The sequence below is a fragment of the Salvelinus alpinus genome, chromosome 22, assembly GCF_045679555.1.
Source record: "Salvelinus alpinus chromosome 22, SLU_Salpinus.1, whole genome shotgun sequence".
Taxonomy (NCBI): Eukaryota; Metazoa; Chordata; class Actinopteri; order Salmoniformes; family Salmonidae; genus Salvelinus; species Salvelinus alpinus.
This window is the reverse complement of record NC_092107.1, coordinates 23767856-23783932: the sequence shown is the minus strand read 5'-3', so window position 1 is coordinate 23783932 and position 16077 is coordinate 23767856. Positions and strand designations below refer to the sequence as shown.

At 44.1% G+C, this 16077-nt stretch overlaps 1 protein-coding gene across 3 annotated transcripts in view; it reads right to left on the bottom strand.

Annotated features, from left to right (window-relative positions):
- Nucleotides 1-16077, bottom strand: part of LOC139549287 (serine/threonine-protein kinase ULK2-like) — an 80033-nt gene that overhangs the window by 9148 nt on the left and 54808 nt on the right. For all 3 annotated transcript variants that reach the window (XM_071359577.1, XM_071359575.1, XM_071359576.1), the window contains exons 6-19: nt 11801-11974; nt 11236-11309; nt 10983-11084; nt 10666-10724; nt 10480-10562; nt 10314-10364; nt 10084-10172; nt 9458-9626; nt 8706-8760; nt 4046-4192; nt 2123-2271; nt 1904-1987; nt 960-1231; nt 649-830 (exon numbers count right to left, since the gene is read on the bottom strand). In XM_071359577.1, the coding sequence (XP_071215678.1) occupies nt 649-830; nt 960-1231; nt 1904-1987; nt 2123-2271; nt 4046-4192; nt 8706-8760; nt 9458-9626; nt 10084-10172; nt 10314-10364; nt 10480-10562; nt 10666-10724; nt 10983-11084; nt 11236-11309; nt 11801-11974 (1690 nt within the window). The remainder of the gene's footprint in view (nt 1-648; nt 831-959; nt 1232-1903; nt 1988-2122; nt 2272-4045; nt 4193-8705; nt 8761-9457; nt 9627-10083; nt 10173-10313; nt 10365-10479; nt 10563-10665; nt 10725-10982; nt 11085-11235; nt 11310-11800; nt 11975-16077) is intronic.

The window sequence follows — 16077 nt, the reverse complement described above, 5'->3', positions numbered from 1 at the left end:
TACAAATGGTATAGAGAGAAATAGTCGCCACGTCATAATTCCTATAATAACTACAACCTAAAACTTCTTAACTGGGAATATTGAAGAACTGGGAATATTGAACCACCAGCTTTCATATGTTCTCATGTTCTGAGCAAGAAACTTAAACGTTAGCTTTTTTACATGGCACATATTGCACTTTTACTTTCTTCTCCAACACTTTGTTTTTGCATTATTTAAACCAAATTGAGCATGTTTCATTATTTATTTGAGACTAAATAGATTTTATGTATGTATTATTTTATTTTCATTGTTCATTCAGTATTGTTGTAATTGTCATTATTACAAATATATATATATATATATATATATATATATATATATATATATATAAAAATTGGCCGATTTATCGGTATCGGCTTATTTTGGTTCTCCAATAATCGGTATCGGCATTGAAAAATCATAAATCGGTCAACCTCTAATTCCAACATCTACTGTAAAGCCTTCTCAGAAGAGGGTAGGCTGTTATAGCAGCAAAGGGGGGAGCAACTCCATATTAACGCCCATGATTTTGGAATGAGATGTTCAACGAGCAGCTGTCCACATACATTTGGTCATGTAGTGTATATTACCCACACAGAAAGAGAAAGACCATAGTGCTCACATTACCTGCCAAAGGTGGTCCTACTGGCCTCAGGGGCAGACTGGCGCCCACTGGGATAGGGGGTGCAGTGGTGGGCACAGATGTCCCGTGAGTCCGCCAGGGTCTTAGTGGGTGTGGGACTGTCTGCCAGGGCCATCAGGTTACAGGACGCCTGCGTCTTAGGGATCTTGAATGGGGCCGAGATGGGCTGAACAGGGACATCGAGGTCAACAGTTACTGGGAATACTCACTCCAAGGTTGTGGTAAGTAGGACTGTAGCAAAACAGAATTGGGCTTATCATTATAATATGCCAAAATGGTTATCAACTTAACCGACCTTGGTGGGGGAGCCAATGATGGTGGGCAGCGGTGACTTTGTCAGCCAATCAGAGGAGCGGGGAGAGGAGCCCAGGTGTTTGGTGGGGGAGGTGCCCAGATTGCCAGGGCGACCCAGATGAGGGGAGTGGCTGGGGGGGTAGTTGGAGGTGGAGGGCTGGATGGGGTCTGACAGCTGCTTGTGGAGTTTCTGTCTGGTCTGGTAGACCTCGGTCAGGGTGGGGGCACTCTGAAGGCGAGCCCCCAGTAACTGGGACGACGGCACTGGAGAACCTAAAGGAAACACAGTCATTCATACAAGTAATTTATCACTTAATGTAAAAGTTTAAGTTTCATCAGTTACATTAGTGTTAGTATAGTGTCAGTGGAGTTGGCCCATACTGATCTAGAGAAGATGTACAATTCACCACTAGATGGCTCTACAGTTTTGAAATGTGTATTTTTCCACTGTAACCAAGTCAAAAATAGCAGCATTGAAGGGCCACTAGGTTAATGTTTTTATGAGCCTCTTGTTCATTCACAGAATTGCTGCTGAGAAGTTCAAAAAGACCCCGGAAACTTCTGGTTTCTTCTTTAGCAGATCATCAAGTCTGTATTGGTTTCTTCTTTAGCAGATCATCAAGTCTGTATTGGTTTCTTCTTTAGCAGATCATCAAGTCTGTATTGTATCCAGAGTGTTAATGGAATACCTGTTATTTAAAATAAAACCTGACTCATGGCTTTTGTCAATCATAAACATCCACCTCGGGGGAGGGGAGAGAGGGAAGAACATGTAAACACTTCTGTAGCTGCCCTTGTCTGTCGCTCTTTAAAAATCATCCTATGGTGGGTTTCCCAAGAGCACTAAGATCATATTTTGTCCATTTATGAATGAAGATCTTAGTGCTACGATGTTTTTGGGAAACCCAACCTTGTTCTATCGGTCTGTCTGTCTACTGAACTCACCTCCTGAGGAGCTGCGGCTGCGGGACTCGTGGCCCTTAGTGTGTCCACAGCAACAGTGACCCAGCTGCTCTGGGATTGTGCCCACTTGAAGAGAAACACACACAGACATATTAATGCAGTGTTGCATTCGATGTCAACAGAAGGTTTCAATGTAAGAGGATTATGATGCCAGGCCTGTTGAATGATATGAGATGGGGACATGTTGGGGCATGTCCTTACCCAGAGGTGAAGGCGAGTATGGGCGGGAGCTGCCTATAGAGAGACGTCTGCCTGTCATCTGAGGGCTGCAGTCTGCAGAGCTGGCGGACCCAGAGCCAACCTTAGGGAAACCCATGGGACTGGTGTTGGACCGCCTCACTGTACCAGACCTGCATAGACCACAAGCACAAACAATGGAGGTTTAGATATCACAAATATACAATACATACATAACAAAAATGTTATACACATTCATTATTAGTCCACCAGAACCAACACCACCTACAGTTCATGAACCCCCTTTTAAGTTACAGCGATGCTCTAGTTTCCAACCACTATCCTTCATGTTATCATCAAATAACACTTGAATAACCTTTCTAAAACATCTGAAAACATGAACTTTTGGCAATGAGCTTAGCTAGATTCTATTCCCTCAGCTCAGTGTCTAACAGTTGCCTTTTTTCACTTGGCTCTAATTTCAACTTCCGGAGTTATTCAGCGACCGTCAGTTTGCTGCCAAGACCACCCTGTCACGCTGCAAGCACTTCAAACACGGCTGTTAGCCTACCCTCGCGAAAAAACAAGCATGTCGGAACATTGGTTAAGCAACTGTTGTGCTGACAGCGAGTACTCTTCCACTCTCTCTCTTTCTGCCTCACTTCCTCTCTTGAGCTTTCTGGAGTTTCAAAATAAATATGTCTGACAGAGAAAAAGTAGGCAGCAGGCGGGCACATATGGAAGCCAGTCTTCCCCTGAGATGTCTGCAGTGTCTGTCTGCTAGCCTGCTGTGCTAGCTCTCTGCATTCATCTCTTCTTGAACTTAAAGAACCGGCGCTAAACGCTAACTCGTTAACTAGCCAGAAACGGTCAACGACAGGGTAGTCGGTCTATGACAGAGAGCTTAATCCTCCTTAGAGTAAGACCCAGGGCCAAGGGAAAAGGGGCAGCAGTCGGGGGAGGCTGGCTACTCCGTACCCACTGCCCAGGCTTTGGGGCCCTGTGGTGAGGGTAGGTAGGGGGCGGAGGGTTCACTGTGGAGCTAGGCTACTCCAGTACCGCATTCCCATTGTGGATTTACCCCAGTGTTTTCCCCTAAAGTCTCACTTTTCTGTTTCCTTCTATGCGGGCCAGCACCCATGTCTCATTGGGCTCCGGTGGACTTGCTCTAACTTGTAGCCAAGGCAAGGCCCTGGGTACTTTTCAGCTTGAATTTACATAACAATGGCTAACTTTGAACGTTAACACCTTCTCGCAAAGCAACAGTCTTGATGATGTTGTTGATTCTGCTTGCCACAAGTCTTTAGTGTCACAGTCCTGATGGAAACACAATAATAGTAGAGCCTACATTAACATAAAACCCTGGCTGCTTGGAAAAGCACCACAGGAACACTATACTAATCCCTGTGGCAATGTTCTTATCTCACAACAGTCAAGAAGCACAACAATAAAACTAATTTGCCTCTAAAGGAGATTCAAAACCTCCTCCTATTCCCTCCCTTTCTATGTCTTGAAACACTCCCCCCATCACACCACAATATAACAAGCAATATCCACTGACTAAACTGATGAAACTTAGTGAAACTTTACCTGATGCAATAACTGACAGTTGTAGGTGAATTTTCCTGTTCCCACCCAAAGGTTAGTCATTAGAAATCCAACAACATGAAAGACTAGTCTCTGATCAGCCAGGTGTGAGGACTGTATGCACCCACAAGACAAAAAAATTCTTAACCATGACAGTTGTACTTCGAGAACCACCCAGGACATGGGCACCTCAAAACGCTATATGGACCAGTACATCACTGAGGCCCAGCTCCTTGCCATCCAGGACCTCTATACCAGTGTCAGAGGAAGGCCCTAAAGCCACCCAAGCCATTGACTGTTCTCTCTGCTACCGGACGGCAAATTGTACCGATGCCCTTTTCTCCAGACAGTGTCTCTTACCTGGGGGAGCTGTAAAGCGTAGTGGTGGGGCTGTTGGAGAGGTTCTGCTTGATGCGCTGGTAGTTCCGCACCTGGGTGGGCACAGGGATGGGGGTGGTCTCTGCCCGGGGGGACACCATGGGGGTCTGTCCGGTGGTCTGTGGCTGCCTGGAAGGGTGAAGTGGGAAGAGCAGGCCCGTTAGCCAGTCTGTCTGCTAGTTCTGCCAAAACTGCACCATCTGTTCAGGAATGTCAACACCCACAGAACTCTATGTTAAAAAATACTTCAGTCCTACCGAGACGACATTTGTATAAATAGAACGTGGAGAGCGCAACAGTTGGACTAAATGAAACTCTAGGCTGACTCAAAGTTTCTAACTAGGCTATGTCTCTGAGTTCTTTGTTTACTTCTACACATATGGCATTTTCAACTGAGGCTGGATGAGGAACTAAACTTCAGTCCTGCTGTAAGGGGGCTGGCCCAACCCAGAGGGGGCAGGGCTGTTGTGTAAACCCACGCGTATCTGCCCAATCAGTCGGGAGCCGTCTGTGCCAAGAGGAGGAGTTATGGGCGGGCCTGAAGAAACTGTGGTTTGTGGGCTCAGCCAATAGCACGTGCTGAGCCCTCCTCCTTTCTATCAGACACAGAGGGACAGGAGGGGAAAAAGCCAGGCAAATTTGCATTCCTTTGTTATTCGATTGGTACAAAATGTTCCCTGAACAACAGTCATACACGGGTCAACCATAGGGGGTTCACTTGGGTTTAGAATGAAAAGGGGAAAGAGAGGAAGGGGGAGGAATATAAATGTTATAGAACAGGACAGATTCAGCCTAGCAGCATTATGTAATAAGATGATTAACGGGGGAGGGTGTAGACCAGAGACATGGGAATAGACTGAGGGATACACGTGAGGCACGCGACCACCCGTCTATTCTGTACAGCAGCAACATACAGACAAAGACACAGAGGGGTTCCTTTGTTTGCTTTCCACTCCGAGAAGCAAATAAACACATTTTACAACAAGACATACATTGACATAGCTTTCGATTAGACACAATCGCCCTTCAAGTTCCAACAATGAGTCAGCATATAGGGAGGAGGTCAGAGACCAGGCAGTGGTGCCAGGACAACAACCTCTCCCTCACCAACAAACTTTCATGGTCCAAACACACCAAGACAGTCGTGAAGAGGGCACGACAACGCCTATTCAGGAGACTGAAAAGATTTGACATTGTCCCCAGATCCTCAAAAAGTTCCACAGCTGCACCATTGAGAGCATCCTGACCAGTTGCATCACTGCCTGGTATGGCAATTGTTCTGCATCCGAGCGCAAGGCACTACAGAGGGTAGTGCGTATGGCCCAGTACATCACTGGGGCCAAGCTTCCTGCCATCCAGGACCTCTATACCAGGCGGTGTCAGAGGAAGGCCCAAATAATTGTCAAAGACGCCAGTCACCCAAGTCATAGACTGTTCTCTCTGCTACCGCACGGCAAATGGTACCAGAGCGCCAAGTCTATGTCCAAAAGGCTTCTTAACAGCTTCTACCCCCAAGCCATAAGACTCCTGAACAATTAATCAAATGGCTACCCAGACTATTTAAATTGACCCCCTGCCCTTTTATTTTTTTACACTGCTTCTACTCTGTTATTATCTATGCATAGTCACTTTACATGTGCATAGTCACTCTATCCTGTACCGCCGCACATTGACAGTGTACCGGTACCCCGTGTACATAAGCTCGTTATTATAATTCTATTGTGTTACTTTTTATATATTTTTTCTTTTCTTAGAACTGCATTGTTGGTTAAGGGCTTGTAAGTACGCATTTCACTGTAAGGTTGTATTCAGTGCATGTGACAAATAAAATTGGATTTCAACCAAAACTAAAAAGGGCCATAAAAGGTTAATCAGTGGCATTTAGAAAGGGAAAACAAACCAACTATTCCTGTGGTTTATTCTCTAACCTCAATACACTGTATTACCCCATGCAGTCATTCAGTTTAACACATTCATTTATCCCCAGAGCAGGTTCAAATCTGTTGTGTTCTAACAGAAGCTAATTGGGACATTGGAGCTACACAGGGTGCTCTCCCTAACAAAAGGCAGTTTGTAAGTCAGTGTTGCTTTACTGTTGACCCGTTTGTCTTTACTGCATCTACCCAGAGGGGAATGGAAACACAGCACTGTCTTTTCCCTCTCCTCCTCTGTGTGCACCCTCTCACTCTAAATACTCTCCCCTTTTTCTATTTGCTTTGTGTCTGCTCGTTGCTCTCTAATTCATCTTGGGCAGCTGTTCTCTCTTTCTACTTACCTCCCTCCCTTCTTTCTTTTCTCCATATTCATCCTTAGTAATGGCTCTGTTTCTCTGCACTCCCATCTCCCTCCCTCCCCCTCTCATTCCCTGGCTCAGGAATCGATTAAGGACAGACAGAGCACAGGGGAAAAACAATTGACAGTGGGAGGTGAGCTGACTGAGGGGTGGGATCCTCCAGGAATAGAGAATGACTCTCTGGCACTCAGACTAGCTCCTCACCTTACCTCATCCACAATAGAGAGTGGTCACAGAGGGGCAGGCTGAGTATTAACCACCTTGCAGCACAACCAGGGAACCAAGGGAAAGAGAACAAAGAGGGGAATAATGGGGGCAAGGGAGAGAGAGTTAAAGATGCAGCCCGGGATCTTAAGTACTTAAAAAGTATTGACATATTTTACGAATTGCAATTTGTAACCTTTGGAGCATCACTTTAAGAGACAGGGTAAAGAGGGGGAGAGAAAAACCATCACCCCAAAGATGAAAATGGAGAGATGGTGAGAAAGGAGGAAAACAGCTATTTGTTTGAGGAGAGCATGAGGGGAAACAAACTAAGGAATAGATGAGGGTGACTACAAAACTGTTAGAGGGAATGGAAACAGTGGTAGAAAACAGTATTACTGGAGGCCGTTTACAAAGAGAGAAACTGAGTGCTAGAAAACAGTATTACTGGAGGCCGTTTACAAAGAGAGAAACTGAGTGCTAGAAAACAGTATTACTGGAGGCCGTTTACAAAGAGAGAAACTGAGTGCTAGAAAACAGTATTACTGGAGGCCGTTTACAAAGAGAGAAACTGAGTGCTAGAAAACAGTATTACTGGAGGCCGTTTACAAAGAGAGAAACTGAGTGCTAGAAAACAGTATTACTGGAGGCCGTTTACAAAGAGAGAAACTGAGTGCTAGAAAACAGTATTACTGGAGGCCGTTTACAAAGAGAGAAACTGAGTGCTAGAAAACAGTATTACTGGAGGCCGTTTACAAAGAGAGAAACTGAGTGCTAGAAAACAGTATTACTGGAGGCCGTTTACAAAGAGAGAAACTGAGTGCTAGAAAACAGTATTACTGGAGGCCGTTTACAAAGAGAGAAACTGAGTGCTAGAAAACAGTATTACTGGAGGCCGTTTACAAAGAGAGAAACTGAGTGCTAGAAAACAGTATTACTGGAGGCCGTTTACAAAGAGAGAAACAGGGAGAGGAACATGGGGAGTGAAAATAAAAAGAAAGTTATAGATGACAGTGGAGAGCATTGTCTTGCTGCAGGCTATTTACAGACACAGAGAGAGTGTGGGGGTCACATGAGACAAGGAAGTGGTGTTTGTGCCTCTGCTTTCAGTGTGTGTGTGTGTGTGATATATAAATATATGTGTGTGTGTGTGAGTGACAGTCATTTAAGATGCCGCGACAACAACAGTCACATTTGCCCAAAGCGATTTCCTGTGTGTGTGTAAGAGATCTATTCTCATACAACAGGCCTGCCTCGTCTGGGTGGTTCAGGATATAACTGACCTATACACAGTAGCCGTTTATCTGAGACGTCTACACAATTTTGACATGAACAAAATGCCTTATTTAGGCATTGACATAGCTTCATAGAAATGGAAGACTGATATATTGCTTTCAGAGACAAATAGCATGTCATTTATGACTAAGGAGTATAAAACACAGCTGTGCACACTGACAGACACACTGAGATGTAGAGTGTTTTATGTAGCATTCTACATAGACATGTCTATATGGAGTAGACAGAATGACTTACTCATGCAGAGCTCATTCACAGCACACACACACACACACACACACACACACACACACACACACACACACACACACACACACACACACACACACACACACACACACACACACACACACACACACACACAATATCTGGGGCTGAAATAGCAGCATGCACATCAGACTGGTTAATTGTTTTTAACGTTGATCATTTCACCACACATATGTTTTGTGTCAACCATTATTAGATCTGTCCAATGTGCTATAATTCAAATTGATCTAATACATAAATAGTCGGACAGTGGAAATATCCTGAAATATCCCAGTTTAGGGACACAAACAGACTGTTTGTTAATCCTCTCTGAGTTTAGGTTACATTTCTATGATGCAACAAGTCAACAGTGAAAAAATGATCGATTTCCATGGAGCAACACGGTCAAGCCCAGGGGAGTCAACAGAGGAACCAGGTCAGGTCATCTAGATATTGTGCTCCTGGGAGTTCTTTTGTGTTCTGGTATTCTCTAGTATGTAGAGGAAGTGCAGGGACAAGGTTTATGTTCCTTTCAGATGGTGGCCGGCCCAAATCAGACAACAACAATATGTTTAGAGCTGAAGTTGATGACGTTACACTCACCCTCCACACCACTCTGCGGATGTCCGACGCCCCACTGCTCCCATTGGCTGGTCATCTGAGGAAGAGGAGAGAGAGGGAAGTGAGCGAAACAGACAAGAATAGAAACCATGCCACATTAGTGAATTAACTGACTACCCATACCGCCACTCAAAATGTGTCTATTTGGTCAACTGTCTGTGTCAAGTGTGAGCAGGTGCTTAGTGTGTGTGTTTTATAGCAGGTGCTTAGTGTGTGTGTTTTATAGCAGGTGCTTAGTGTGTGTGTTTTATAGCAGGTGCTTAGTGTGTGTGTTTTATAGCAGGTGCTTAGTGTGTGTGTTTTATAGCAGGTGCTTAGTGTGTGTGTTTTATAGCAGGTGCTCAGTGTGTGTGTTTTATAGCAGGTGCTCAGTGTGTGTGTTTTATAGCAGGTGCTTAGTGTGTGTGTTTTATAGCAGGTGCTTAGTGTGTGTGTTTTATAGCAGGTGCTCAGTGTGTGTGTTTTATAGCAGGTGCTCAGTGTGTGTGTTTTATAGCAGGTGCTCAGTGTGTGTGTTTTATAGCAGGTGCTTAGTGTGTGTGTTTTATAGCAGGTGCTTAGTGCGTGTGTTTTATAGCAGGTGCTTAGTGTGTGTGTTTTATAGCAGGTGCTTAGTGTGTGTGTTTTATAGCAGGTGCTTGGTGTAAGAGAAGTGCTGCCAGTAGGCCTAATTAGTGTAATAAGGAGTAGCAAGTCTTCAGTGTGTGTGTGTGTGTGTGTTCCTGCAGACTCACAAGACTCTGTGGAGAGGTGTGGCACCAGGACAAAGTCGTCCGTGTCGCTGGAAGAGTTCTTGCTGCTGGTGCTTCCTCCAGACTCCTTAGACAGCTGCAGGTAGTTTGGAGGGCCCAGGGGGGGCGATGACAGACAGTCCTCAGGTAACGTCTGCATGTCTGGGAGAGACTGAAGAAGGGAAGGGGTATGTGTGTGTTGTAGTGAGCAAAAGGTGTGTGTATGTTTGTGGGGGTAGGTGGTGTGTGTGTGCGTACGACCGTGTGTGTGTGTGTGTGTGTGTGTGTGTGTGTGTGTGTGTGTGTGTGTGTGAGAATGTGAGGAGCGTAGGGCAAGAGAAAGAAAGCAAGATGATTAATCTCAGTGTGAGAGAGGGCTTGGGCTGTACAATTCAATTAGAGCCAGACTGGGCTATCTAGACTGTCAGAATAATGCAATCACAGTGGACAGAGAGAAAAAGTACATCCCTGGGAAACTCAGTTTGTCCGTTTTCCCACAGAGCTACTGTACAAAGTCTGGATTCTTCAGTGCTCAGTGTTGAGGTGTGGTGCCATGCCTTGAGGTACAGATAAACCCACTTGTTGTGGAATGAAACTATGAGGTGTATAGGCAGTCAGGATGAACTTACGGCAGGGGAGTTGTAGCGAACAGAGGGCGAGCTGCCACAGGTGATGTCGGTCACAGCGCTAGGGCAGTTGGGTACTGGAACAGGACATGCTGGAGAAAAAACATACAAATACATGTTTTCACACAAGACCTAAGTGTTCTCAACATCAACACCATCTCACAATACAGCTATGATACCACAACATGTATTTCCCTGTTATTGATGAAGGAAGTTTTCATCTATCTACTCACATTTTTTGATGGCAGACAGTGGATCTAAGAAAGGATGGCTGAAAAATGCATCTGAAACAACAAGACAGAAGTGTGAATGTTAGAGAAGTAATATCCAATTGATTGATAAGAAACATTATGTTTTAAATCATTTCCATTCTAGAAGGGAAGTGGCGTCAGAACTGACCGAAGTCCATCCTATCCTTCTGGTTCCTCTGCAGCAGGCCTAGCAACAGGTTGCCAAGGGGAGGAGACGTCTCCCTCGGGATGCTGGGTAATAGAGGCACAGACAACACCTTCCGGTTAAAACACGACTTTTCAGCCTAAATGGCCTCGATCAGATAGTTAATCATTCTTATATCCTATCACCTACATGGGCAGCAGCGACTTGTTCTTCTCATAGAACATCCTCAGGTCCTGGGGACTGTTGGCCTAGAGCGAGAGAGAGAGAGAAAAAGAAAGAAAGAAAGAAAGAAAGAAAGAAAAAAAGAAAGAAAGAAAGAAAGAAAAAGAAAAGAAAGAAAGGAGAGATCGAGAGCACAGAGTGACAGGGGGTTTGTTTACTACTATAAATGCACACCATGGGTGACATTTTTCTTGCAGAGGCATGTGCTATTTTCTTCGCAGTTTCATTCTGCTTTGTGTGATGAAAAAAAGATGCCCCATATCAACTCCCTCTCTCCATCCTACCTGGAAAGGTGGCTTCCCTACGAGACACTGGTAGACGACCGTCCCAATGCTCCACATGTCTGCCTTGGCGTCATAGTTCTGAGACATGATCACTTCCGGGGCCTGGTTAGAGGACAGAGGTTAGAGGTCATGCTCTGAAAGGACCGTTCCAGTTGCAGGTTTCTGAGTAAGCAAAGCTGTTGTCACAGGAGAACAAGAGACTTAGACACAACACCCTTACACACACAACAAACACTAACCCGCATCCACTCACCATGTACATGGGGGAGCCACACAGCGTGGCAGCCATCATGTTGCTCTGGAGATATCGTGCGAAGCCAAAGTCAGCTGAAAGAGAGAAGTCCATCAGTCAGTCAGTCTGTCTGCCTGTGTCTGTCTGTCTTATTAATAACAACTATTGATCGCAGTGTCACGACTCCTATTCCCAAGCCTCTCAGACACTAGACAATTGGGCACTCAACACACAACATGAGTCACCACACCTTCTGGGAATAGCATTGTGCAAACTAAATATAGCTGTGAGGTTCAAAACAACTAACCATGACCTTAGCTAGCTGTCATTGTGGTGCATCTTGATACATGATATATGACACTTGTGTGACACAATAAGACAAATCATACGATGGCTAACAGTTCATAGATAGGCCATCTCTATATTTACAGTATAAACAGTATTTATATCGTATAAACATTATGAAGTTGTGTATATACAGAAATAACACTATATACAGAATTAAAGGGATAGTTGTCTTTTTGAAGGTTTAGCTTAGTTGTAGCTGAGTGTGTGTTGTGTTTGAGGGGCTGGGTTGTTCAGTCACCTATTTTGATGCGGATGCCGTTGATACTGGATCTCTTGCGGCTGGTGTATGACAGCAGGATGTTCTGTGGTTTCAGGTCTCGGTGGATGATGCCTTTACTGTTGAGGATCCTCATTGCTGCTGCTATCTGCTGTAGGAACACCCTCAGAGTGTCTTCTCTTAGTGTCCCCTTGGCTAGGGAGAGGGAGAGGAGGGGAAACTACTTACCCACAATCCTTCATTATACAGTACAAATGTATTGGCACATAATGTATGAAGACGAGGGATGCAGTGGTAAAAGAATACTACACCCACACTGGCTATTAGCATATTTTATCTATACAAAACTACATTACCCATACTACACTGAAATCTCTATAAATGACATTACCCATCCACTATGCACTAGCCTAGAGGCCACAGATACAACTTTTTACAACCATTTTACACACTAACGTTTCACCCACACTGATCATTAACATGCATTTACATTTTTATATTTCCATTTTAGTAATTTAGCAGACGCTCTTATCTAGAGCGACTTACAGTAGTGAGTGCATACATTTTCATACTTTTCCCCTGTGGGAAACGAAGCCCACAACTCTGACTTTGCAAGCGCCACGTTCAACCAACTAAACCACATGGGACTTATTCATCTGTGATGAATTGCCAATCTTGGTGTTCTCTGGCAAATGCCAAACGTCCTGCACGATGTTGGGCTGTAAGCACAACCCCCACCTGTGGACGTCGGGCCCTCATACCACCCTCATGGAGTCTGTTTCTGACCGTTTGAGCAGACACATGCACATTTGTGGCCTGCTGGAGGTCATTTTGCAGGGCTCTGGCAGTGCTCCTCCTTGCACAAAGGCGGAGGTAGCGGTCCTGCTGCTGGGTTGTTGCCCTCCTACGGCCTCCTCCACGTCTCCTGATGTACTGGCCTGTCTCCCGGTAGCGCCTCCATGCTCTGGACACTACGCTGACAGACACAGGAAACCTTCTTGCCACAGCTCGCGTTGATGTGCCATCCTGGATGAGCTGCACTACCTGAGCCACTTGTGTGGGTTGTAGACTCCGTCTCATGCTACCACTAGAGTGAAAGCACCGCCAGCATTCAAAAGTGACCAAAACATCAGCCAGGAAGCATAGGAACTGAGAAGTGGTCTGTGGTCACCACCTGCAGAATCACTCCTTTATTGGGGGTGTCTTGCTAATTGCCTATAATTTCCACCTTTTGTCTATTCCATTTGCACAACAGCATGTGAAATTTATTGTCAATCAGTGTTGCTTCCTAAATGGACAGTTTGATTTCACAGAAGTGTGATTGACTTGGAGTTACATTGTGTTGTTTAAGTGTTCCCTTTATTTTTTTGAGCAGTGTATATATATATTTTTTTATCCAGTCAGATAGACGCTCCAAACAGCCTACCCGACCGCTAGGAGGGTCCTAAATGGACCACATGGTCCTAAAGCACACCGTTGCCTAGTTTTGTATCACATTCCAATGATAAAACTGGGGGGAACAAAAATGCAGAATGTGTGTGTGTGTGGGGGGGGGTGAAAGTTGCACCCCTTCAACTGCACCCTGAATCCAAGGGAAAGCAACCTGCACAAAATGCTTATTCTGCAAGTAGTCTACATCTTTTATGCAAGCACAACTGATTAGGGTAGTAATTGTTTGAACATTAGCAGCCTAAGTAATACAAGTATTAACAGTGAATGTTAGCTAGCATACGAGGTCAGGCAGTGGAGTGTGTCTGGTCCCTGCCTGTACTGGTTAGAGTGAAACAACAACATTAGCTAATCCAGTGAGCTGCTAGCTAAGAGGATTCCTGGGTAAACGAAACCATTATGGTCACAATGGATCTTATCAAATCAAATCAAATTTTATTTGTCACATACACATGGTTGGCAGATGTTATTGCGAGTGTAGCGAAATGCTTGTGCTTCTAGTTCCGACCATGCAGTAATATCTAACAAGTAATCTAACCTAACAATTCCACAACAACTACTTTATACACACAAGTGTAAAGGAATGAATAAGAATATGCACATAAAGAAATATATGAATGAGTGATGGTATAGAAGGGCATAGGCAAGATGCAGTGGATGGTATAGAGTACAGTATATACATATGAGATGAGTAATGTAGGGTATGTAAACATATAAAAGTGGCTAGTGATACATTTATTACATCAATTTTTCCATTATTAAATCTAACCGTGCATACACACATTAAATCAGGGATTTAACAACATTCTCTCTAAAGTACAACAGTGGCAACTTCTTCTAACACAGCAAAGTTGTGCAATTATAGAAATAAGATAACATGGTTGTGTGATGCTATTATACAAGGGTTTATAAGGGAGGGAGAAAGAGAAACAGCGAAAAGAGAGAGGGCGAAAACGACAGAGAGAGAGAGAGAGAGAGAGAGAGAGAGAGAGAAAGAGTGCACAAGACAGAAAGGGGGTGTGTGACAGTGCGTGCTAGAAGAGAGAGGTACAGACACTGTACCATGCCCTGAAGTGATGTGAAAGCGTGCGACAGTACAACATAAAAAATAAAATAAAAACAGTTCCCCTGATAACAAGTTTTTCTTTATTTTATTTTCTACAATTTTCTACATTGTTTAATAATAGTGAAGACATCAAAACTATGAAATCACACATATGGAATCATGTAGTAACCAAAAAGTGTTAAACAAATCAAAATATATTTTATATTTGAGATTCTTCAAAGTAGCCACCCTTTGCCTTGATGACTGCTTTGCACACTCTTGGCATTCTCTCAAGAAGCTTGACCTGGAATGCTTTTCAACAATCTTGAAGGAGTTCACACATATGCTGAGCACTTGTTGGCTGCTTTTCCTTCACCCTGTCTATCTCATCCCAAACCATTTCAATTGGGTTGGGGTTGGGTGATTGTGGAGGCCAGGTCATCTGATGCAGCACTCCATCACTCTCCTTCTTGGTCAAATAGGTGTGTTTTGGGTAATTGTCCTGTTGATAAACAAATGATAGTCCCACTAAGAGCAAACCAGATGGGTGGCGTATCGCTACAGAATGCTGACGTAGCCATGCTGGTTAAGTATGCCTTGAATTCTAAATACATCACAGACAGTCTCTCCAGCAAAGCACCATCACACCTCCTCCTCCATGCTTCATGGTGGGAACCACACATACGGAAATCATCCGTTCACCTACTCTGTGTTCCACAAAGACACGGCGGTTGGAACGAAAAATATACAATTTGGACAGATTTCCACCGGTCTAATATCCATTGCTCATGTTTCTTGGCCCAAGCAAGTCTCGTCTTCTTATTGGTGTCCTTTAGTATAGTGGTTTCTTTGCAGCAATTCAACCATGAAGGCCTGCTTAACGCAGTCTCCTCTGAACAGTGGATGTTGAGATGTGTCTGTTACTTGAACTCTTGAAGCATTTATATGGGCTGCAATCTGAGGTGAAGTTAACTCTAATGAACTTATCCACTGCAACTGAGGTAACGCTGGGTCTTCCTTTCTTGTGGTGGTCCTCATGAGAGCCAGTTTCATCATAACACTTGATGGTTTTTGCGACTGCACTTGAAGAAACCTTAAAAGTTCTTGAAATTTTCCGTATTGACTGACCTTTACGTCTTAAAATAATGACAGACTGTTCCTTCTGTTTGCTTATTTGAGCTGTTTTGCCATAATATGGACTCTTTTACCAAATAGAGCTATCTTCTATATACCACCTCTACCTTGTAACAACACAACTGATTGGATCAAACGCATTAAGGAAAGAAATTCCACAAATGAACTTTTAACAAGTTAAATGAAATGGATTGCAGGTGACTTCCTCATGAAGCTGGTTGAGAGAATGCCCAGAGTAAGCAAAGCTGTCATCAAGGCAAAGGGCGTCTACTTTGAAGTCACTCAAATATAAAATATATTTTGATTTGTTTACTACATGATTCCATGTGGTATTTCAAAGTTGTGATCTCTACAATATAGAAAATAGTAAAAATAAAGAAAACCCTGGAATGAGTAGGTACTGTACATATGCAAACATGATCCATGACTGAGTTCATCAGGAAGTGTATAGGAGATGTTGTACACACTGTGACTATTAAAACCAACCCTAACCAGGAACCGTGGATAGATGGCAGCATTCGCGCAAAACTGAAAGCGCGAACCATCGCATTTAACCATGGCAAGGTGACTGGGAATATGGCTGAATACAAACAGTGTAGTTATTCCCTTCGTAAGGCAAGCAAACAGGCAAAACGTCAGTACAGAGACAAAGTGGAGTCGCAATTCAACG